This window comes from Rhinolophus sinicus, chromosome 18, assembly GCF_057876585.1.
Source record: "Rhinolophus sinicus isolate RSI-liver-muscle chromosome 18, RSI-T2T, whole genome shotgun sequence".
NCBI lineage: Eukaryota > Metazoa > Chordata > Mammalia > Chiroptera > Rhinolophidae > Rhinolophus > Rhinolophus sinicus.
Window position 1 is genome coordinate 71,995,848 of NC_142518.1, and position 24,845 is coordinate 72,020,692.

The 24,845-nt window shown below is 37.0% G+C and overlaps 1 protein-coding gene across 1 annotated transcript in view; it reads left to right on the forward strand.

Annotated features, from left to right (window-relative positions):
* Positions 1–8,428: 8,428 nt before the first annotated feature.
* The window catches only part of RNF128 (ring finger protein 128), a 128,323-nt gene continuing 111,906 nt past the window's right edge, over positions 8,429–24,845 (forward strand). Inside the window, exon 1 of the mRNA XM_074323513.2 lies at positions 8,429–8,987. Within this exon, the coding sequence (XP_074179614.1) occupies positions 8,582–8,987 (406 nt within the window). The 5' untranslated portion in view covers positions 8,429–8,581. The remainder of the gene's footprint in view (positions 8,988–24,845) is intronic.

Below are 24,845 nucleotides of genomic sequence, written 5' to 3' on the forward strand. Positions count from 1 at the left end.
CTGATGAAGAGAGGTCAGGGTTGCCAGTAACAAGGAGAACTGACAAAAACATTGCAAAATGTCACCGAATTGTGCATCAAAATCATCGGCTGACTGTGAGAAGCATAGCAAACCAAGTAAACATCGGTAGAGAAACAGGAAAACCTTAACTGAAAATCTTGGCATGAGAAAAGTGTGTGCAAAAATGGTCCCGAAGGAGCTCACTGATGAACAAAAGCAAAGGAGAGTCTAAGTTTGCCAAGACCTTTTGGAGAGGTGAGACGATGTTTTGGGCCATGTTATCACTGGTGATGAAACATAGGTGTACCAATATGACCGTGAAACAAAGCGTCAAAGAGCACAATGGAAGTCAGCCAATTCTCCATGACCAAAAATGTTCCATCAGTCCAAATCAAGAGTCAAAATGATATTGCTAACCTTTTTTGATATCTGAGGGATTATTCATTTTGAATTTCTACCAGCTGAACAAATAGTTAACCAAGTTTACTATTTGTAAGTGCTGGAAAGGCTGCATGAAAAAGTTAGACTAAAACGACCTGAACTTTTTGCCAATTCATGGTTCTTGCATCGTGACAATGCACCAGCTCACATGGCATTGTCTGTGAGAGAGTTTTTAGCCAGTAAACAAAAACTGTATTGGAACAGCCTACCTACTCACCTCATCTGGCCCCAAATGACTTTCTTTACCCAAAGATAAAGGAAATATTGAAAGAAAGAAAGAAAGACATTTTGATGACATTCAGGACATCAAGGGTAATATGACAGCTCTGATGGCCATTCCAGAAAGAGTTCCAAAATTGCTGTGAAGGGTGGACTAGGCATTGGCGTTAGTGCATAGCTTCCCAAGAGGAGTACTTCAAAGGTGACCATAGTGATATTCAGCAGTGAGGTATGTAGCACTTTTTCTAGGATGAGTTTGCAAGCTTAATTGTCAGACCTCATAGAATACAGGTAACCCTTGATTATTCATAGCGATCTTAATTGTCAGATGTCGTATAACCAATTATATTTTTCTAATATTATTTATATAGTACAATTGAGCTGGTTGATATTTCACTGGTTGTTACCTTTTCAGGTACATTTTATTTCTTGTTTTTTTTTTTTCTTTTTTACGCATTGCTATGCAATCATTTGCAGGTAAATGGATGTGAGGTGAAATATGTATTACACAGTACTGCTTATTTCAATAACCAACTGTTTTTAGTAAAGGAATTTTAGGGAAAAAGGTTAAAAATTAATAAGTAAAACAAGATTTGGGGACCATCTAAAAATTAAAGTTGAGATTACATTTGCATCAAGTCATATTATGTTTGTACCAAGTTTCCAAAATAGAAACATCACATATGAACTTATTTCTTGGTCCATATCATACCACCCAGTATGTTATCCATCATTTTTACATTGTTATGTTGATACTATGTTTTTGCTTTCCTTTATACTAGAAAAAAATGGAAGTAGATTTTGGGGAAATAAATCAGATGTAAAGCTACCCACAGCTCTGTCCCTAAATCACTGTGGAACTTTAAGAAAAGCTACTTAAACTGCTTGGCCTTAATTTCCTTATTTGTAAAATTTGCAAAATAATGATCCATCCAGTTCTATGATTCCTTTGGTCTATTAATATAGTTATTAGAACACTGAAATTGTCTTTGTGTAATTTAAATGTGTTTCATGAAAATGTGGTTTTCTATGAAGAACATTTTAAAGTTATGATTAGACCATTATCAATTACAGCAACTCGTAACAACAACAAGAAACATTGAAATGTTAGAATCCCAGTTATTTTCACTGTTACTGTTCTTCCTAATTTGTTGCCCCTTTTAGTGACATATGTGTGTGTGTATTTCAAAACAGTAATCTGAAATATTTTAGATTTTTTAGTGATACGCACATTTTCATTGACAATCAAGCAACACTCTTTGAATTCAAGTACTTCTGATGCTATTCTGAGATTACTGTATTTGACTCCTACTGTGTTTCCCGAAAATAAGACCTAACCAGAAAATAAGCCGTAGCATGATTTTTCAGGATGACATCCCCTGAACATAAGCCCTAATGCATCTTTTGGAGCAAAAATTAATATAAGACCTGGTCTTATTTTGGGGGAAACATGATAGTAGCTTAAGATCTAGAAGTTACCCCTAACAAGATTTTAAAATCTATTTTGTAGATGGGAAACTGAAACAGAAAAAGACTAAATAATTTAATGTAAAATTGTCAAAGTAATTGTTTGGTTAGGCTTATAACTACAAAGTCTGTTTCTTTAAACTCTAATTTGAGCACAAAGTAAAATGTTTGAATAATAATAAAATTTCTGTTAGTGCATTAGTTCACTGTGAGATAAACTTCTCTAAATCCTGGGGCTCATAAAATAATGAGCCGAATCATTGCAGCGTGTATCCAAATATTTGAATGCCATTCTGTGGCAAACACTGGGTTAACACTAGGAACACAGTACAAGCAAAAACAGACATTACCCCTATTCTCATAGAGCTTACAGTGTTGTGGAGGAGAAAGACATTCAAATAAGTACACAAATAAGTGATACAGATGCCACAAAGGAAACATATGTGGTTTATATTAGAGCCTTTTAACAAAGGAAGCCTGTCCCGGGGTGGGTGGAGGTGAGTGTGTGTAGGGGCACTGGGAAAGTTTTTCCTGATGAAGTGAACTTGAGATGAAAAGGCCTTGCAGCACGAGATATATTTGAGGACTTGAATGAGAACTGATATGGCTGGAGTGCAGAAAGTGGGATACAAGACAAAACAAGCCCATAGACAGGGCTCTTACAGACTATGCAGAGCCTTAGGGGCCATGGTAAGAATTTTAGTTTGTATATTCAGAGCACTGGGAAACTATTAAATGGTTTGTGGCCAGCATATACCATGATTCGATTCATGTTTTAGAATGGCCACTGTATTCTGGAAGGAGAATGGAATATAAGGAGGTTTACTAGTTGTAGCCTAATACCTTTTCTCCTCTTCTATAGTAATAGGTCTCTCAATTTTTACCTGGGTACATGGCTAGAATAAAGAATACTTTATCCTGTTTTCTTTGTTGCTAGATATGGCCTTGTGACTAAGTTCTGGCCAATGGGAAGTGAACGTAAGTGATACATACACTTTCTGAACTGTTCCTCAATGATTATAAGGAAATGCTCTCTTTTTCTCCCCTTTTTGCTGGGAATGTGAGCATGGTAGTGGTGAGACATTCCTAGAGCAACATTCGAGGGATGTCAACACAACCAGCTAGTAGGAGCCTAGTCCCTGATATTGTGGAGCTGCCATACCAACTTTGTATTGCTTACCTCTTTTGGTTGTTACATGATTGAAAATAAACTTCTGTCTTGTTTATGCCACCATTATTTTGGGTCTCTGACCAGCATTCAGACATGTATACTACTAATGAGGGAATAAAAATGAAAGCAAGGGGACCAGCTAGATGGCAAATGAGATTGAAAGTAGATATAGTCCATATAAATTCTGTAGATGACATTGAAATACAGATTCAGGCATCTTGCCTAATTTTTATGGTTCAGTTCTTAAATTCTCACTGAAAGAAAAAAATTCTAGCACTCAAAAAATTATACCCCCCCCCCAAATCACAAAGGTAATATCGTAATAACCAAGTAAAATGTAGATGATTTTCAGGTATCGTTGCTGTCATATGGTCCTAGGCATACTTGACTTTTAACATCAAGTGATTTTCAATCAGATGTCAGTTATTTTTATTTGGCTTGGGAAAATATTAAAATTAATTTTTATTTCTTTTGAATGTACACCAAGTTAGTCACCTACCCCAGAATTGGAAGATGGCTATGAATAATCAAGGGTTACCTGTATTCTATGAGGTCTGACAATTAAGTTTGAAAACTCATCCTGGAAAAAGTGCTACATACCTCATTGCTGAATATCACTAAGGTCATCTTCGAAGTACTCCCCTTGGGAAGCTATACACTGATGCCAGTGCCTAGTCCACCCTTCATAGCAATGCTGTAACTCTTTCTGGAATAGCCATCAGAGCTGTTGTTGTATTACCCTTGATACCCTGAATGTCATCAAAATGTCTTCCTTTCAATATTTCCTTTATCTTCTGGCAATGAAAGAAATCATTTGGGGCCAGATGACGTGAGTAGGTAGGCTGTTCCAATACAGTTATTTGTTTACTGGCTAAAAACTCCCTCACAGACAATGTCATGTGAGCTGCTACATTGTCATGATGCAAGAACCATGAATTGTTGGCGAAAAGTTCAGGTCGTTTTTTCTAAACTTTTCACACAGCCTTTCCAGCACTTCCAAACAGTAAATTTGGTTAACTATTTGTTCAGCTGGTAAAAATTCATAATGAATAATCCCTCAGGTATCAAAAAAGGTTAGCAACATTGTTTTGACTCTTGATTTGTACTGATGGAACTTTTTTGGTTGTGGAAAATTGATTGACTTCCATTGTGCTCTTTGACGCTTTGTTTCAGGGTCGTATTGGTACACCCATGTTTCATCACCAGTGATACTTGGCCCAAGACATCGCCTCACCTCTCCAAAAGGTCTTGGCAAACTTAGACTCTCCTTTGCTTTTGTTCATCAGTGAGCTCCTTCGGGACCATTTTTACATACACCTTTCTAATACCAAGATTTTCAGTTAAGATGTTCCTGTTTCTCTATCAATGTTTACTTGGTCTGCTATGCTTGTCACAGTCATCCAACGATTTTGACGCACAATTCAATGAATGCTTGAAATGTTTTCGTGAGTTCTGCTCATTACTGGCCGTCCTGACCTCTCTTCATCAGTGACGTGTTCTCTTTCCTCAGAAAAACATTTAAAGTATTTGTACACTGAGTTTTCTTCACGGCATTATCCCCATACACTTGGACTAACGTGTCCCTGATTTCACTTCCACTCTTGCCAAGTTTAACGAGAAATTTAGTGTTTGTTTGTTGCTCTAATTCAAGCTCAGACATTCTCTCGACTTCACACAAAAACACCCAACAACCTTAAGGAATGCCACTCAGCAACACACCGCCACATGTCAACACAAATGCAGCTGTGAGACACTGATATACCAAGGTTATGAAACCTTACCGAGTTGTTTGTACAGTGCTGCCAATGTAAGTGCAAGGTGGCAAGTTCATGAACTTAATTGCCAGACCTCGTATTAGAAACACAGCCTTGTGCTTCCTCGTTTCCAAATGGTGGGTTTGCTATAGCTGTTTAATCACATGGAAAATTTTGAAATGTTCCTTGCCTAAGAGATAAGTTTTTGTATGCCTCTATTAATGTTAATTATATACCTCTACTAAGATACTTAATATTTGTTAAGTTATTTGCTACCTTAATATTAAGGTAGAAGCAATTGAAAAAGTCCAGTATTAAATGTTTGAAACAGTACTGTATAGAAATGGTCCTCAAACTTGGCTTCAAATTGGTATCACCTGGAGAATTTTAAAAATTACTATGCCTAGATGTCATTCCCCAAGTTTCTGATTGGGGTGTAACCTGGGCTTCAAGATAGATAGCACCTCTTCAGGTGATTCTAATGTGTAGATACGTTTGAAAAACCACCGGTATATAGTACTGTTTCAGACACTGTTAGTTTTACTAGAGCTCAAGCTTTACCCAATACTTTCAACTTACCTCCTACAGTTTCATCTATTCTCAATGCAGTTTCATCATGAATTGTGATGGTAGGGAGGAAAAATATAATAATTTGATAGTTTCTAAACAACTTTCATTTTCATAGAGTTCTAGTATGTCAGATGTAGAAAAGTCCTGATAAATTCTAATCCCAACTTCTGTTATTGTGTAAATGAAGAAAAAGTCCCAGAGAGGTTTTTTTTTGTTTTCCTAAGGATATAATACCAGCTGTTGTGGCATCAGCATTTGTGCCAACTTTTGGATTTTAGCACCACCTAAAGTACAAATAAACATCAAACTTTTATAGATTGGAAGTTGAACCACAAGGAGATTTAAATAAAATAACAGCTGCTAATCTGTCAAAATTAGAATTAGATCCTGTACTATTCATCATGTACAGTTTGTATAATCTAACATTCTTAAATTATAAAGTACATAAGTATTACCTGGGGAGCTTACTTACAATGTGAATTCCTAGATATTTCCCTTAGATTCTGATTCAGGATGACTGGGGGTGGGACCCAGGAATCTTCATTTTTAATAAACTTTCAAGTGAGCCTAACAGAGGTGTTCCCCAGACAAAACTTGAACAACACTGAATAAGCAATGGACCACTCACCCTCCAGCAAATTGCCTTAAGAGTTAACAGGAAAATTGCATTGATGAGTATTTATTGTTCAAGGAATTTTACTTAACTGCAATTTTTAAAAACCGATCTAAAATTATCTTTATAAGTTATGACTCTGAAAGCCATAAAAAGTAAACATAAAAGCACTTATATACAAGGTATATAATGCTGATCACCATATAAAATCATGCATTTCAACCTCCAGAGCAGTTTAAAATAGTCTAACAAAGTTCTCTTTAATACACAGGCACTGCCACAAATGGGAAAGTTACCATTTGTAAGGCATATAATGATTTAACTTGTGCAAAAAATATAATGTGAAGTTTTGAAACTGGTGTGTTAATACTATTTTAAAAAATTGGACTTCTAATGGCTTTAGCCAACTCCTCACTGATAGGTTTCTAAACTATTTCAGGAAAAGTCTTTTCTTTAGAAACAAGTTAGTAACTGGTAAGAAAAGGTTAGATCAAATTTCTAGGACTTTGCTAATTATTTGTATGTTGAATGCTGATGTTGAATTTATCACCTATGTCTATTAGCAATCAGCAAACTAATGGTTTTGACAATAACACTTCTGTTTTCAGTTTGATGGTTTGTTTTTGTCTAGTGTACTCACTGTACACTAGACAAAGCCTGTATACTGTAGAAAGCCTGTATTCGGCTTTATTATGAATTTTAACATCAAAATGGTAGTGCTAGTAGCAAAATAATAAACTATTTGCATTTACTCTTAAATATACCATAAGCTAATACACAAGACCTTTAAACTTTCCAGTTCAAGTTCATGAATAATTATTAAGTAATTATTATGCATAAAGTGCTACTAATACCAGGTGATATGGGGGAGGGGATACACAGATGATGTAATTGGCAGGTATAATATGATAGAGAGGTTTATACTCGTATTGTGCTTCTGTTGGGGTTTATTCACTAGGTTCAAATGTAGATTCCCTGAACTCCTCCCCACTGCTAAGTGGCATTAACTTGGTTTCTACCTGCAGGGTCCACTCCAACGCTAATGTTCCAGATGCCTAAGAACAGACAAGAAGTAGGGGGGAGAAATAGCCTCACTGATCATCTCCTTCAACGATGTTTCCTAGTTTCCTATTTTTTTGTTGTCCTGTCCCCTTGACTCTAGTAGTCTTCCTGATTCTAGACTACTTTCCTTGGACTTTGGACTACCATTGTGCCTGCCCTCCTTTTGACCTGGTGTCTTTCTGTTTCTCCAACAGCCTGATGCCTGTTTGTCTAGTTTGCTGACTCTTGGCTTAATCTGACTCCTGATATCTCTGTTTGTCTTGTTGTCCATTTATCTACTCCTTCACCAGCCCTTGGCACACATCACAATCTCCCTATCCCAGCAACTTGCCCAGACCAGTTGACCCCATAGAAATGTCCAAGTGGTGCTAGTGCTTAGTGAACTCTGATTAAAAATAGAGCTTACAATAAAGGAAGCACTGAAAAAAAATCAGTCTATACATTTGAGAACTAGAATTTAAAATTCTAAATGTTAAAAATTAAATCTTGAACAATTGTGTTAGAGTATAACACATGGGACATAAAAATTAATGGAATGTAGCAACTCATAGGTATCAGTCAATGAACAAATATTTGAGTGCCTACCATGGGTAAGGTACTATGGTTGAAAGGAAAGGATCTCTAGCCACTGAAATATGTTTACTTTTCAACGAATAAACAAGGCGGCAGAAGATATTCCTTGGGGAGCCTGTTAAGAAAAATTCCACAAATAAGAGGGGGGAAAGCTGTAAAATAAATTCCACTAATTCCACAGCAATTAAAATTGAGGATCTTAACTTACTCCTGGCTGAACTGGTTGATAGCATATTTCAGCACGTCTTGGAAAACCAGTTTGGTGTTTTAGAAATTCTGAGAGAGGTGACTTTCAGACTTGTCACGTGGGATTCCCAAGAGTCCAGTTCCTTGTTCCAATCCACTCCATGTTTATGAAAGTGCATTAGCTCGAAAATCAAGAAGAAAAAAAATGTCAGTGTAGGAAGTCATCCAACCCTGATAAGTTCACATGTGGAATAAAGTTGATGGTGTTATTTATTACTAAGGTAGTCCTGGTTAAGGGTTATGTGTGTGTACAGTTGGAGGAGGGGCAGGCAAAAGAGAATGTAGATAACTAAAGTGAAATAGAGCTGATGTATTCAGAGCTTATGTTGCTTGAGGTGAGATCAGTTACCTACTTGCAACTGAAATTTCAAACTTCTGCTTAGCGGGGACCTGAGTGGACAAATGGTGACTGATAGTTGGAAATATCAGCAGACATCTTAAATTTTATGCTCAAATGAACGAGCAATGAACCAGGAGAATAAGTCCAGTTGTTTTCCGCTGCTTGTAATTTTTACCTTTTTATTTAAAATCACAACGTCTTTTTCAATGAATGCCTACGTGACTGTGACTTATTACAATGAAACCAGCAACTACACTACAACAGAGACGTGTGAATGTGGTGTTTATGGATTAGCCTCACCAGTGGCTGATGCTATGGGGGTGGTGGGCATCCCTAAGAACAATAACTACCAAGCTTGTGACTACAACACTGAGTTTACTGTTACTGAGAAGCCCTGGATTGCACTGATAGAAAGAGGTAATTGTACATTTTCAGAAAAAATTCAAACAGCAGGCAGAAGAAATGCTGACGCTGTTGTGATTTACAACGCTCCAGAGCCTGGCAACAAGACGATACAGATGGCAAATTTCGGTAAGTAATAATAGATTTCCAAAAAGGGTTAATGTCTTTGTTTATCTTATAATGATATTTCTGTCTAGAATTATTCTAGGATCTGACAATGATGGTGTAAAACAATTTTATTTTAAATGTTCTTGCCTGGCAAGACTTGGAATTACTTTACTATTAATATTTGTAATTAATTTGTTCCAGGGAGAAAAGCAATTCATGAAATGGTTCCTATTTTCTTTCATGGTTTTCTTAGCTGTATTTGTTTTCTCAGTGTATGTTATATAGTTGTATTTTAGTAATATATGCTTTTACCTCTAAACATTAAAGAAAAATATTTTTATTCCATTGTTAATTTGTACTTTTCAGTTTGATTCATTTTCTCATGCAAAAGGAGTTGTATGTACTCAAGTATGTGGTAGCTGCAAAACTGATTCATTATTATGATTAAACAGTAGCATGTTGTAAGTGTGCAAAATGTTTACAGAAATGAGAATTCAACTGTCTGGTGTATGCAGGTAAGATCTGAATCTGTTTGTGGGACTAATACATATAAAACTGCTCTGTGAGAAACATTATACATTGAAAAGGGTATGGCAGAAATATGATAACACTGCAATTCACATCAAAAATAAAGGTCTCCCTTAAAAATGTTCACTTACAACTTCTTAAGAAAATATAATCATCAATTTATTAACTTTATAAAGGTATTTACTTCTGAGAATTACTTTTTATTGCATTTCATTAAAAAATGCCACATTCCAAATAAATGCTTTTTAAGCCACTGAACAAGTAGACTCCTGACCCAAGTTTCTATACTGTAGGTGAGTATGGGTATTTTGGGCCCCAGTCTCGGTAAAAAAAAAAAAGGGCAATAATTTCAAAAAAGGTAAGAGTTGACAGAACACAATATCAGGATAACTGGTGCTACCACCACCACGTTCAGCCTCTGAGAAAATTAATGTAAATTAAACAGATGTTAGAATTGTAAAAGAGAGAAAATCGTGTTAAGAATAGTAGAGGGATTGAAACATTCCAGGTCAAATACCTGTAATATAGCAATTTAGTACTAATATTTGAAAAACAAGCGTCTTGTTTTTCTGGGTATTGAAAAACCAGGTCAGATGGTCTTTCAGCAGTACAAAATTATTGTAAATGTAAAACTCTACTTTCTACCTTTTGTAACATATCCTGGACATTGCCCAGACTCAGACATTCACATTATTTTTAAAATAAGAGCACTTCATAAGCATTTCCTGTATGTTCCTATAGTTTTACAAGTGACTTTTATTTTTGTAGAAGTAAATGAGGCAGCTTTCTGATGAAAATTAGAAATTAAACCTGTTTTAAGGAGCCTACTTCCTTGATGTTTCAACTTCTAGATTCTGAGCACTCGAGGTTTACTTTTACATGGACAGTCACATTCTCTCCCAGCTATTTGTAAAGTATAAACAGTATGAAACTAAATAGTAGTCGTGTTTTCAAAACTTGCTTTGCAACATGCAGTAGGGGCCAACATCTAGTGGAATGTAGGTAGCAGCTACTGAATTTAAAAGATTTACCAAAGGTCACTTACAGTAAATCTCACCAAAAGGTATGCACACAGTAATTTGTATATACGGCTCTGAGCTGAGTTTAAAAAACATGGAAGTTATATTTATCATTGAATATATGCCTTCAGAACCAAGGATATGTGATCAAACACATTAAAAAAAAAAAACCTGAGGCATTACCCATTTTAAAACACGCACGTTGAAAAGATAACATAATGTTAGTAATTGCAATAGGTAATATTTATTGCCATTTACTATATGCCAGGCACTGTTCTAGGGCTTTTATTTTATTTAATGAATACTGATCATTAACATTGAATAATCACAACCCCAAAGAATTACAAACTTAGTGTTTTGCACTAAGACCTGTCAACTAGTGTGTCATTGCAGTTCCTCCTTCCCAGAAATTTCACTTATATAGAAACTATTATATAATGCAGTTGACAAACAGAGAAAAACAAGTGTGGATGTGAAAACTCTATGATCAGCCTCTAGGCCATTGAAGATTGAGTCATTATTTCATAACATCAGCCAATTTTGCTTTTGTTTTTGCTGTTTTTCATTAGTGTTTCATTTTGTTTAGGCACAGAGGGTATGGCAACAGCTCCTCCTCCTCCTACAAAAGCTCATGGCTTCACCTTCCATCATCTCATCTTTTATCACCCCTAAAAACCACCTTTTTTGGAAACCACACTCGAGTCTCCTCAGGGCCGTGGCACCTTTTCATTCTTCCCCAGTTCTACCTACCTCTTCATTTCCCCAGTCCATTTTTCCATGCTAGGCCTTACTAGCGTTTCCACGATGTTTTGCATCTTTACTTCTTACTGAGCTCAAGGCCCTCCAAGCAGAGACCACTAGGAACAGACCAGTAGTTGGAAAAGTGGGATTTATTACTTGTTGCAACAAAGGGAGAATGCATACCATGGGAAACTATGGGGTATCTCAATAAGAGGGTGGTAGAAAGGACTTAAAGATTTGGGCTTGCTTTAGATGATTTGCAGGAGGGTTTGAGGAAGCAGGCCATTGAAAAGCCATCCCAGTTTGCCTAAGACAAGGATTTTCTGGAATGTGAGACTTCTAGTGCTAAAACCAGGAAATCCCTGGGAAAACCAGGCTGAGTTGGTCCCTCTTGCTGGCTGTGCTCTGGACTCGGATGCTGTCATGAAGTGGGGGTAATTCAGTGATTGGATTTCAAAATAAATCTTATTTGTAAATGGGGAAAACTAACCCGAAGCTACAGCTGTAATTGTTAAAGAAGCAGCCAGGATGGCAGCTGTTTGGTCATTTTTTTGGCTTGGACACTGTTCAGATTTTGACTGTTCAGACATGATGATGGATTGGGCCTGTTTTTGTCTTGAGTCATCGTTGTCACAGACTGACCTCTTGTGTTGATGTTCCATGAGACTCTTTATATTCATCAAGAAAACACCAACACCCAAATGATGATGCCAGGACAGGTCCCAGATGTCATGGCCTGCTTGTCTCTTTGTCACTGACAGTGCACTATGCCCATACCCTTACTGTTGTACAAATGCATTCTCTCCCCCTGCTTTATATTCCTGTGCCTCCCCACCCCCTATAGGCCGCCATCAAGATCTCAAGCAAGCCTAAGGAACGCTTATGCACCGCTTGCCTCTCATGGTTTCATGTTGTGGGGACAGAATGTCCTTACTCCTGGGCCCAGTCTATTTACAGCCTCCCTACTAGCAGGTTTCTTTTTCTGAAGGAGACAACTTCAGTCTGAGAAGAGCTCCCACTGAGGAGGAACAGTATATAGCTTAGGACTTGGAGGAAAACCTCTCATTCAGAGTTTTCCAATTTGCAGTGTGTTTTGAATTGGCATTTGGATGGGGTTGGAAATAGAAGGAGGTCCTTATGATACCCTTAAGTAATCATATAACTTCTTTTCTTTTTAATTAAAGTTTACTGGGGTGACAATTGTTAGTAAAGCTACATAGATTTCAGGTGTACAATTCTGTAATACATCATCTATATATCACATTGTGTGTTCACCACCCAGAGTCAGTTCTCTTTCCATCACCATGTATTTTAACCCTTATACCCTCATCTACCACCCCCTCCCCCCTTACCCTCTGGCAACCACTAAACTATTGTCTCTGTCTATGAGTTTTTGTTTCTTCATTTGTTTGTCTTGTTCTTTTGTTGTTTTCAGTTTTATATACTACATATCAGTGAAATCATATGGTTCTCTGCTTTTTCTGCCTGACTTATTTCGCTCAGCATTACACTCTCAAGATCCATCCATGTTGTCACAAATGTTCCTATATCATCTTTTCTTACCGCCGAATAGTATTCCATTGTGTATATATAGCACAACTTCTTTATCTATTCATCTATCGAAGGACATTTTGGTTGTTTCCATGTCTTGGCCACCGTAAACAAAGCTGCAATGAACATTGGAGCACACGTGTCTTTATGTAAAAATGTTTTCAGATTTTTTGGGTAGTTACCCAGGAGAGGGATTGCCTGGTCATATGGTAATTCTATTCGTAATTTTTTCAGGAACCTCCACACTGCCTTCCATAACGGCTGCACCAGTCTGCATTCCCACCAACAGCGTATGAGGGTTCCTTGTTCTCCACAGCCTCTCCAACACTTGTGACTATTTGTCTTGTTGATGATAGCCATTCTGACTGGGGTGAGGTGATATCTCATTGTGGTTTTGATTTGCATTTCTCTGATGATTAGTGATGTTGAGCATTTTTTCATATGTCTATTGGCCATTTGTATGTCCTTTGTGGAGAACTGTCTATTCAGGTCCTCAGAATACATTTTTTAATTGGATTGTTTGGTTTTTTGTTGAGTTGCATGAGTTCTTTATATATTTTGGATATAAGCCCCTTATCAGAGGCGTTGTTTGCAAAAGTCTTCTCCCATTCGGTTGGTTGCCTCTTTATTTTGCCGATGGTTTCTTTTGCTGTGCAGAAGCTCTTTACTTTCATGTAGTCTAATTCATTTATTTTAGCTTTTACTTCCCTTGCCTTTGGAGTCAAATTCATAAAATGCTCTTTGAACCCAAGGTCTGTAAGTTTAGTACCTACGTTTTCTTCTATGCAGTTTATTGTGTCAGGTCTTATGTTTAAGTCTTTGATCCATTTTGAGTTAATTTTGGTACATGGTGACAGATAGTCTAGTTTAATTCTTTTGCACGTGGCTTTCCAATTCTCCCAGCACCATTTATTGCAGAGGCTGTCTTTTTCTATTGTAAGTTCTTGGCTTCTTTGTCAAAAATTATCTGTCCATATTTATGTGGGTTTATTTCTGGGTTCTCAGTTTTATTCCATTGGTCTATGGGTTTGTTTTTCTGCCGATACCATACTGTTTTGATTATTGTTGACCAGCTGAAGTCAGGGAGTGTGATACCTCCAGCATTGTTCTTTTTTCTTAGGATTGCTTTGGCTATGTGGATCCATACAAATCTGATGAATTTTTGTTCTATTTCTTTAAAAAATGCCATTGGGATTTTGATGGGGATTGCATTAAATCTGTATGTTGCTTTCGGTAATACGGCCATTTTAGCTATGTTGATTCTTCCAATCCATGAACACGGAATGTCTTTTCTTTGTGTCTTCTTCAGTTTCTTCTAAACATGTCTTATAGTTTTCAGAATATAGGTCTTTCACATGCTTGGTTTAGTTTTTTCCTAGGTACTTTCTTCTTTTTGTTGCAATTGCAAAAGAAATTGTTTTCGTTTTTTAATTTCTTTTTCTAAGATTTCATTGTTAGTATATAGGACTGCAATGGACTTTTGTACGTTGATTTTGTAGCCGGCAACTTTACTGTATTCGTTGATTGTTTCTAATAGCTTTTTGATGGAGTCTTTAGGGTTTTCTTTCTTTTTTTTCATTGTCCATAAATAAAGTTTTATTAATAGACAGCCACACTCATTTGTTTACATTGCCTATTCCATATATAGCATCATGTCATCTGCAAAAAGTGACAATTTAACTTCTTCATTCCCAATTTGGATGCCTTTCATTTCTTTCTCTTGCTGATTTCTCTGGCTAGGACTTCCAATACTACATCCTAAAGCAGAATTGATAGGGCACAGACCTGTCGTGTTCCTAAATGTAGAGCAAAGAGCTTCAGTTTTTCACTGCTAATTATGATATTAGCTGAGTGTCCTATATGGCCTGTATTATGTTGAGGTATTTTCCTTCTATACCCATTTTATTAAGTGTTTTAATCATAAATAGAAGTTCAATCTTGTCGAATGCTTTTTCTGCATATTGATGCACCCCACTTGGTCATGATGAATTATCTTTTTAATGCATTGTTGTATTCGATTTGCTAGAATTTTGTTTAGGATTTTTGCATCTGTATTCATCAGAGATATTGGTCTGTAGTTTTCTTTTTTCGTGTTGTCCTTACCAGGTTTTGGTATCAGGGTAACGTTGGCCTCATAAAATGAGTTAGGGATTACTGTATCTTCTTCAATTTTTTGGAAGAGTTTGAGCAGGATTGGTATTAGATCCTCTTTGAAGGTTTGGTGAAATTCACTAGTGAAGCCATCTGGTCCCGGACTTTTGCTTTTGGGAAGGTTTTGGATGACTGATTCAATTTCCTTACTGGTGATCGATCTATTTAGATTTTCCAATTCTTCATGATTCAGCCTAGGAAGACTATATGTTTCTAAAAACTTGTCCATTTCTTCTAGGTTATTAAATTGGGTGGCGTATAATCCTTCATAGTATTCTTGGATGATCCTTTGTATTTCTGTGGCATCCGTGATAACTTCCCCTCTTTCATTTCTGATTTTGTTTATTTGTGTCTTTTCTGTTTTTATCCAAGTGAGTCTAGCCATGGGTTTGTCAATTTCTAATCTTTTCAAAGAACCATCTCTTTGTTGCATTAATTTTTTCTATTGTCCTTTTGTTCCCTATTTCATTTAGTTCTGCTCTGATTTTTATTACTTCCTGCCTTCTGGTGACATTGGGTTTCATTTGTTCTTCTTTTTCTAGTTCTTTAAGATGTAATTTGAGGTTATCTATGTGGGATTTTTCTTGTTTCTTCAGATGGGCCTGTATAATATAAATTTCCCTCTTAAAACTGCTTTCACTGCATCCCCAAAGTTTTGGTAGGATGTATTTTCATTCTCATTTGTTTCTATATACATTTTGATCTCTCCTCTTATTTCTTTTTTGACCCAATTGTTGTTTATTCTTCACATATCTGTGTTTTTGTCCTGCTTTCTTTTTGCAGTTGATATCCAATTTCAAAGCCTTGTGATCAGAGAATGTGCTTGGGATGATTTCAGTCCTCTTAAATTTGCTACGGCTAGTTTTATGTCCCCATATATGGTCTATCCTTGAGAATGTTCTGTGTACACTAGAAAATAACATGTAATCTGATGTTCTAGCATGAAGTGGTCTATAAATGTCAATTTTGTCCACTTTATCTAATGTGTCATTTAGGGCTGATATGACTTTTTAAATTTCTGTTTGGATGATCTATCCATAGCTGTCAATGAATGATGTATTTAAGTCCCCTGCTATAATTGTGTTTTGGTCAATTTCTCCCTTTAGTTCTGATAGTAGTTGCTTGGTATATTTCGGCGCTGCCTGACTGGGGGCATAAATATTGATGACTGTTATGTCTTCGTGTTGTATAGTCCCCTTTATCATTGTGAAGTGTCCATCTTTGGCTCTTGTTACCTTTATTATCCTGAAGTCTGATTCATCTGGTATCAGTATGACTACACCTGCTTTTTGCTGGATATCATTTGCTTGGTGTGTCAAGGTCCACCCTTCACTTTGAGTCTATATTTGTCTTTGTAGCTGAGATGTGTCTCTTGGAGGCAGCATACAGTCAGGTTTAGTTTTTTTTATCCAGTCTGCTATTCTGTGTCTTTTTTTGGTGAGTTCGGGTATTTACACTTAGGGTGATTATTGATACATGAGAATTTCCTATTAGTCTATCTCTGGTTTTCTGGTAAGATTGTGTCTCCATTGTTTCTTTGCCTTTTTGTTGATATCTATTATTTCAGTGTGGTGATATTCTATGATTTTCCCTCTGCATCTTCATTTTTTATGTTACATATAATTCAGTTCTGGATTTTTTTTTTGAGTGTTTACCATTAAGTTTATGTAAAAGAAAGTTTCACATTCAGAGTATTCCATTTTCTTCAGCATGCTTAGTCTCCCCATCCCCTTATGCCAGTTCAGACCTTTACTCTCCCCTCTTTTATGTTTTTGTTGTCACAAATTATCCCTATTTTTGCTGTGAGTTGATTTCTGCACTGCAGTAGTAAGTTGGCTTTTTCCTGTTTTTGTTTAAGTGGTTTTTTTTCTTCTTTTCCCTGTATGTAATATTTAAGTGTACTGTGTCTTACTTGGTGTAGGGGTTGCCATTTCCTGCTTCTGTCTGTCTGTTCGTAATACTAGTCATGGTTTTGTATTCTTTTGCTTTTTTTGTTTCAGGTTGAATAGCCTCCTTCAGTATTTCTTGTAGTACAGGTCATGTGTTAGAAAATTCCCTCAGCTTCTGTGTGTCTGGAAAGGTCCTTATTCCTCCTTCATATCTAAAGGATATCTTTGCTGAATATATTATTCTTGGCTCATAATTTCTCTGTTTCGATAGTTTAAATATTTTATTCCACTCTCTCCTGGCTTGTAGAGTTTCTGCTGAAAAATCTGATGATAACTGAATGGGCTTTCCTCTGTAGGTTACCACCTTCTTTTCCCTGGCTGCCTTGACAATTTTTTCTTTGTCGTTAATTTTTGACAGCTTCAATACAATACAAAACAGGCCTTGGAGGAGGCCTGATAGGGTTGAAGTAATTAGGTGTTCTATTTGCTTCTTGGATTCGAGGATCCAGCTCTTACCACATGTTTGGGAAGTTCTCGCCAACTATTTGTTTGAATATATGCTCTGTTCTCTTCTCCCTTTCTTCTCCTTCTGGTATTCCCATTATTCTTATATTGTTCTTTCTGATGGAATCAGACAGTTCTTGTAGAGGTCTTTCATTTCTTTTAACTCTCAAATCTCTCTCTTCTTCCATCTGTTTCATTTCCAGATTTCTATCTTCGATGTCAGTGATTCTTTCCTCCATCTGTTAGCTCTATTACCTAAGCTGGCTAGTTCATTCTTCCTTTCTTTTATTGAGTTCTTAATCTCAAGAAATTCTATTGGTTCTTTCTTAAAATTTCAATGTCTTTGGTAAAATGTTCATTTTTTTATTGTGTTTCTGAGTTCATTAAACTGCCTATGCGTGTTTTCTTGCATCTCGTTGAGCTGTTTCAGAACTGCAATCTTGAATTCTCTGTCATTTAAGTCACATATTTCCATGTTTTTATGTTCATTTTCTGGAGACTTTTCATTTTCTCTCTGAGTTGCCTTGTTGCCTTGGTTATTCATGGGAATTAGTGAATTATTATTTATTTTCCTAGTCATCTACAGGAGTGGGTTCTGCAACAGGTTGATAGGAAGAGGTCTTTTCCTTGCTTTCCAGTACGTGTTGGTAGAATGTTTTATTTTCTCTCCAACTGCAGCCTTTTATTCTGTCTCATCCTGTAGTGTTATATTTTTTCTGCACTGTTCCAGCTTCTCACACAATGGGGGGATTCCCTGGAGGTTGGATTTCTCCTCTGTGAGCAGGTTACCTGGGTCTCAGAGCTCCGCCTCTGTTGGGGGATGTGTAAATCTTCTGAAATTCCAAAGCTCTTTGTGCACCAGATTTAGGGCCTGTGTGTTTCAGAGGCTCTGTTTACCCCTGCAGGGATCTGCCCAGATAAGTGGGGTGGGGGTGGGGGTAGGGGCAGAGTGGATTGTGACAGGTGGCTCTGAGCAATGGCAATGACCACCAGCACAGCCAGTCCTGCACCCAGGGGTCCCTCCCTCACACTGGAACTAGTTGGGTTGTAAATCCATGGCTGCAGGCCACAGTTCTCAAAAGTATAAATATTCTGTTCTTTTGATCTGACACTGATACAGTTCCACTTCTAGCACTGAGAGGGTGGGGGTGGAGCGAGCTCTGGGAGCATGGGGAGGGGTGGGCTAAGCTCTGTTACCTATGCCTTCCATCCTCTGTTCGGCAGTAAGGACTTAAACTTCCGTTTTCACTCTTTTTCCCTCAGTCTTTGCTCCAAGGTGTCTGCTGTGAGCGTTGGGTTCAGCCGTGTTATATGCTGTCCCCTCAGGCAGGACTGTGGGCCATAAGCGGAGCACTAGCAGTCCAAATTCTTCCCTCCCTCTCCCGCGACTACGGTAGCTCCAGAATGCAGGGAGCTCGGAGCTCCGGTCTGCTTCTGTGCCCGCTTGGCCCAGGTCTCCGCACTTCCCACTTCCCTGCTCCCCCACTCGTCCAACTTGCCTACCTTAAGATGATTTCAGTTGCGTGTCTCTTAAGTTTGCCTGTCTGCTATGCAGGGAGTCCTTTGTGGAATTATAGTTGTTCAATTTGTTGTAAATTCCAGGGAAGCTTTCAAGAGGCTCACCTCACGCTGCCATTTCTACTACGACATGTCCTACTCATATAACTTCTTAACAGCCCTTTCCAAATGCTTCAGAAAGATCCATCCAGTTCTGTCCCAGATGTGCAACAAAAGTCTGGATGCCTCAGTCATTAAAGCCAAAAATTCGGAAAAAGTTTAGTACAATAGTACCTCGGTTTTTGAACATCTCCATTGACGAACATTTCAGTTTACGAGCACCATAAAACCAGAAGTAAATGCTTCGGTTTTCAAACACGCCTCAGAAATCCAATATGTCACGTGACTTCCGCTGAGTGTAAGATCCTGAAGCCTAGCTGTCAACTGTTTTCGAATGTTTCAGAACTCGAACAGTCTCCAAGAACAGATTACGTTCGAAAAACGAGATACCGCTGTACTTGCTTGTTGAGCAAACAGGCTTTGAAAGTTAAGTATGCTAATAAACAGGTAAATTGCCTTAAGAAACGCTTAGATTTGAAGGTAGCTTAGTTTCACAAAGTCAATAATTTGAAAGGGATAAAATGGTTCTTATGCTTTTATCATTTTGACTTTGTCCAACAAAGTGAATTACAGAGTGAGGTTTACAGCATTTAAGAATAATGAAAACTCACAAAATCCAGAGTAATTAAGTGCATGGAAAGGAAGGGTTAATCAGAGCAGTAAACTCACATATTTTAGGAAAAAAAATTTTTTTTTTCTCGAAATGAGTGGGGAAATGAAAACAGCGTAGCATATAAATGAAGTGAGAAGATTAAAAACTTCAATAAGGCTTAGACTCACATACACATTAAGAAAAGCTTCATTCAAGAAAACCAATCATTTTCTAATTGGATTGTTTGTTCTGGGTTTTTTGTTTGTTTGTTTTTGGTGTTGAGTTGTATGAGTTCTTTAGAAATTTTGGAGTTTAACCCCTTATCAGATGTATCGTTTGTTTGGGAGATATCTTCTCCCAAACAAAAAGGTTGTCTTTTTGTTTTATTGATGGTTTCCTTTGCTTTGCAAAAACTTTTTGGTTTGATGTAGTCCCATTTCTATATATTTTTTTCTTTTGTTTCCCTTTCCCTAAGAGAGATATCAGGAAAAAAATATTACTAAGGGCAATGTCAGACAGTTCACTCCCTGTGTTGTCTTCAAGTTTTATGATTTTAGGTCTCACATTTAAGTTTTTAATCTATTTTGAGATTATTTTTGTATATGGTATAAGAAGGTGGTCCAGTTTCATTTTTTTCATGTATCTGTCCAGTTTTCCCAGTACCATTTATTGAATAGACTGTCAAAAATAAAAAAAAATAAAAAAACAAAAATAGAATCCTACATAAATTTAAAAAACAAGAAAACTAATCAGTTCCAGTTCAAATAAATCTCAAATCTGTCTAGTTGTATCCATCTCCAAGACTTCATCCTCAGACCTCTGCAGTAACTTCCTATCTGATCTCCCTGCTTCTCTTGTCCTGTTCCAAGACCACTCCCCATACTGAAGCCAAAGTGGCTTTTTAGAAAAGATAAATCACACTCAGTTTAAAATCCTCAGTGTCTTCTTATGGTACTTAGAGTAAATGCAAACTCCTTTCCATGTCCTCACTCATCTGTGAACCACCTGGCTCCTGCCTACCACTCTGACCTCAGCTCCTCTCACACACACCCCACTCGCTGATTTCTAGGCACACTGGGTTCCTTTCAGTCCCTCAATTCCATTAAATTCTTCCCTGCCCTTGAGCCTGAAAGTACTTGATACCTCCCTCTTCTTTACTTCCACATCTCATGAAACATGAATTCCTGTTTGTTACCCCTCCAAGTATTTCTTAAATTCACCCATTTTCCCACCTCTGCAGCTTGCATCCAAACCCAGGCCAATATTATCTCTCACCTGGATTACTATAATAGCCTCCTAAAGGGTCTCCCTGCTACTCTTGCCCCTCTATAGTGTCTTGTCTTCCACCTAGCAGCCAGAGTGATCCGGTGGAAAATGTAATTCAGTCCAATTAGAATTAAATCTGGGCTTCATGCCATGTATGAAAAGGGCCTAAATGATCAGACCTTATTCCATTCCCCTCTCCTCCACATCACTATGCCACAGCCACCCTAGTCTTTTGTTTCTAAATCAATAGAGAAATATAAGCAAGCTTTTACACCTGCTGCTCCCTCTATTTAAGTCATTTCTCCTTCATATTTTCACATAATGCTGCCTCCAAACATATAACCATGTGCACTATGACCCCCAGTCTAGAGCAGGCTACTATCATCTCTCACACTACAAATGGCTTCCACCTGGGCTCCTGCGTCCACTCTTGCTGCCTACCCCATATTTTCTCTACATGGTAGCCAGTGTGATCTTGTTTAAAAAATATAGGTTGGATCACATTGTTCCTCTACTCAAAGCCCTCAGTGACTTTCCATTGTGCTTTGAATAAAAGCTAAACTTTACGATGCCTAAAAGGACTCACATGCTCTTGGCCTCCTCCTACCTTTTCAACCAACAGTGCCGCTCTCCCTCTCCCTCATAAAGCTCTGACTTTCAGATATTTTCTCTACCACCTGAAGCTTTTATGTTGTGAGACCCTTTTTGCTTGCATTTCTCACCATCACCACCATCACTACTATCACACATAACAGATCTTCCAAATCCCAGTTTAAATGTCTCTTGTAAGAAGTCTCCCTTAACCACATTATTTCCCATCAAAACTCACTGCTCATTTCTGTTTAAATTTCTTAGAATTTGTAAATATTTTGTTATTTGCTTATTATCTGTCTCTCCCACTTGATTGTAAGTTCCAGGACAGCAGAGACCATGTCTGTCATGCTTGGCCTTGTATCCGTTGTACTGAGCATTGCGCATGGTCTTCAATAGCTGTTGAACAAATGAAAGTTTCAGAAGCTGGAAAACAATTATCTTTTATATATCAAAAGATGTACAGGTTTAAGTGAAGTTGATTAGGTGAATTCAGCAAGCCATTGCATTTTAAAATTGTTTTTATTTTTACCTATACAAGTTATACTTCTCCTCAAAAAAAAAAAAAAGAAAAGAAAAGAAAAGAAAACCTGAAAATACAATTAAAGTCTCCCTTGACTACTGCCCCCAATCTCAGTCCTCTCCTGAGAGATAACTACATTGCTATTCATTTCATTAGTTAACCTTTCAGGCTTTTCCTATTTGTTTTCATATATATATATGTATGTATGTATGTATGTATGCATGTATGTATGTATGTATATATATATTACATAGTCAACTTGTGTTTTATTTTTAACATTAACAAAATTATTCTGTAGCTTGCTTTTGTCACTCAGCAGTAGAAAATGGAGTTATTTCCATGTCAATAGTTTACATTTAGATCTAATTCATTCTTTCAAATACTGTGTAATATTTCATAGTGTGTGAACACACGTAATTTATTTAACCACTTCCCTATTAATAAACATTTGGTTTGTTTTCCATTCTGCTCTTTTGTAGACAATACTTCCATGAACATAGTTATTGCTGATAGAAAGGATGCTATCGATACTGATCTTGCATCATTATTTATGTTTACCTTGCATCTGACCACCTTGTTGACCCCCTATTAATTTTAATAACTTGTCCATTGATTCTCTTGAATTTTCAAGATAAATGATCATTTTCTCTACAAAGTTTTGCCATGTCTTTTATATTAATTGTACCTTTTAATTATTTCCGGTGGTTTTAGTCCATTGTCTAGGGCTCCAGTAGCCATAATATTGTACATCCTTAACTTGTTCCAGACCTTACTAAAAAAAATGCTCCCACCCTTCCACCGTTAAGTGTTTTGTTTGATAGAAATTTCTGGAAGGTGTTCTTTATCAAGTTTCAGGACTTCAGTAAGGCTTTTGAATCTTGTTACTATTACTGACAAGCTAGAATATAAATATATATATTTATAGGTATATATGTGTTGTGTAGATCGATATATAAATACAGATACAGTCATTCACAGCTTAACAACAGGGATACATTCTGAGAAATGTGTCGTTCAGAGATTTCATCCTTGTGTGAACACCATAGAGTGCACTTACACAAATCTATCTGGTATAGGCACACCTAGGCGGTATGGTATAGCCTGATGCTCCTAAGCTGGGACCACTGTCACATGTGCAGTCTGTCATTGACTGACATGTTGCTACATGACATATAACTATATATTCACTATTGTAGCATATGAACCAAAGGGGAAATCCAATACTTTACTGTCAGCTTAGGAGAAATAATTAAGTGATATACAGAAACAATAGGTAAAAGGGACAGTTTGTTTTTCATTTCTTTTTTCAAATATAGTTTTATTGGTGCCCTGGAAAAAAGGATTACAAATATTTTTGTTGCTTGTACAAATGGCTCCAAGTGGAGTGTCAAGTTGTAAAACACAAACAAAATTTTAAAATATCTTGAAAAATTAGAAAAAAAATGTTTATTACAACAAGATGAAGTTTCATAGTGAGTAGTAAAGATGAAACTACAAAAACATGGGCAAAATACAGATTCATAATCAAAATAACAGACAATCACATTATTCCACAAGTTAGATAAAACATGGCACAGTTATTTTAAAAACTGGTATGATCATGAGTGTACCAACAAGTACATAACATGTTAGGTCTGGAAAATATCTCAGCTATGCTTCAAATTCATGAAACTCTACAAACCTCACAAGGTTTAATATCACCTGGCTTACAATAACAGGGTTCTCTCTTTCATGCTCTCACATAACTTTCCAAGTGCTCTCTTTCTCTCTTTCTGTCTCTCACCATTCGGGCACATACATATATAATTGCATAAGAATTTATATTTTTATAAGGAAGTAAAAGATACAGTACCTCTGGATGCTAGTTTCCAGGGGGAAAAAATGAAGTAAGTTTACTCTGAGCTGTCTAAAGTTCATTTTGTCTCCCTTTTCTCCATTTTAAAATAAAGGAATGTTTTGTTAGAGTCTAAAGGCGTGCTTTTTGTTCATTAACATATTCTTTGCTTAACTCTTGGTTTCTTCGTCCTAAACTTTTAATGTTCTATTTATTATATTATGATTTGCTGCCAGGTCATTAATTTTGCCCAAAATTACTCACAGTTATTAGAAAGGAATGTGCATGCACACTGTGTGTGTGTGTGCACGTGCGCGCACGCATAAATACAGACAGAAATGCATGAGCAGGATTATATCAAACAGCCTACTTCCCCTTAAATACTCTCTCCCTTTCTTTTCATCAAGCCTTGGTTCCTAAATCCTCTTATCCCAGCTCCCCTTCTTCCGTCATGCAAACTTTTTTTCCCTAGGCAGTAAATAAATCATATCCATTTGCATCTAAACTTGCAAGCCCCATGTCCTGCTCATTTAGGGAATTGCTAGCTATGCAGGAGCTACTTTAATAAAGTATCCCAGGGGGAACTTCACTTGTTGTACCTGGAAACATCATGACTTAAGCGAGCAAACCCGATTTCTACCTAGTGATAATATCAGTACCTCTGACAGAACTATAGAACAGTAATTTGGGAAATGGTATTTCAGAACATCCCTCTCCATATCATGTAAGTGACAACCTATTCCACCTATGCTCAGAACCTGTCATGTCCACATGAAAATTTGCTTAATAATTTATTTGCTTTCAATTTCTATTTTCAATGACTGTCTCTCTGTATCCTTAGTCCTAATAATTAGAGCTCTTTGTTTTCTTTCAGTATTGCACCTAATTCCTATTAAAATCTATTTCCTTTGCCCTTTATGAAGGCAATTATTAAGTATTCTATTAGCTATGTGCTGAGCATTCTTCTAAGTATAATCACTTCAACAACTCCATGAGGTACATAGTATCGCCATTTTATATATAAGGGAACTGAGGCAGGGAAGTTGGCTAACTTCCCCATGGTCGTACAGGTA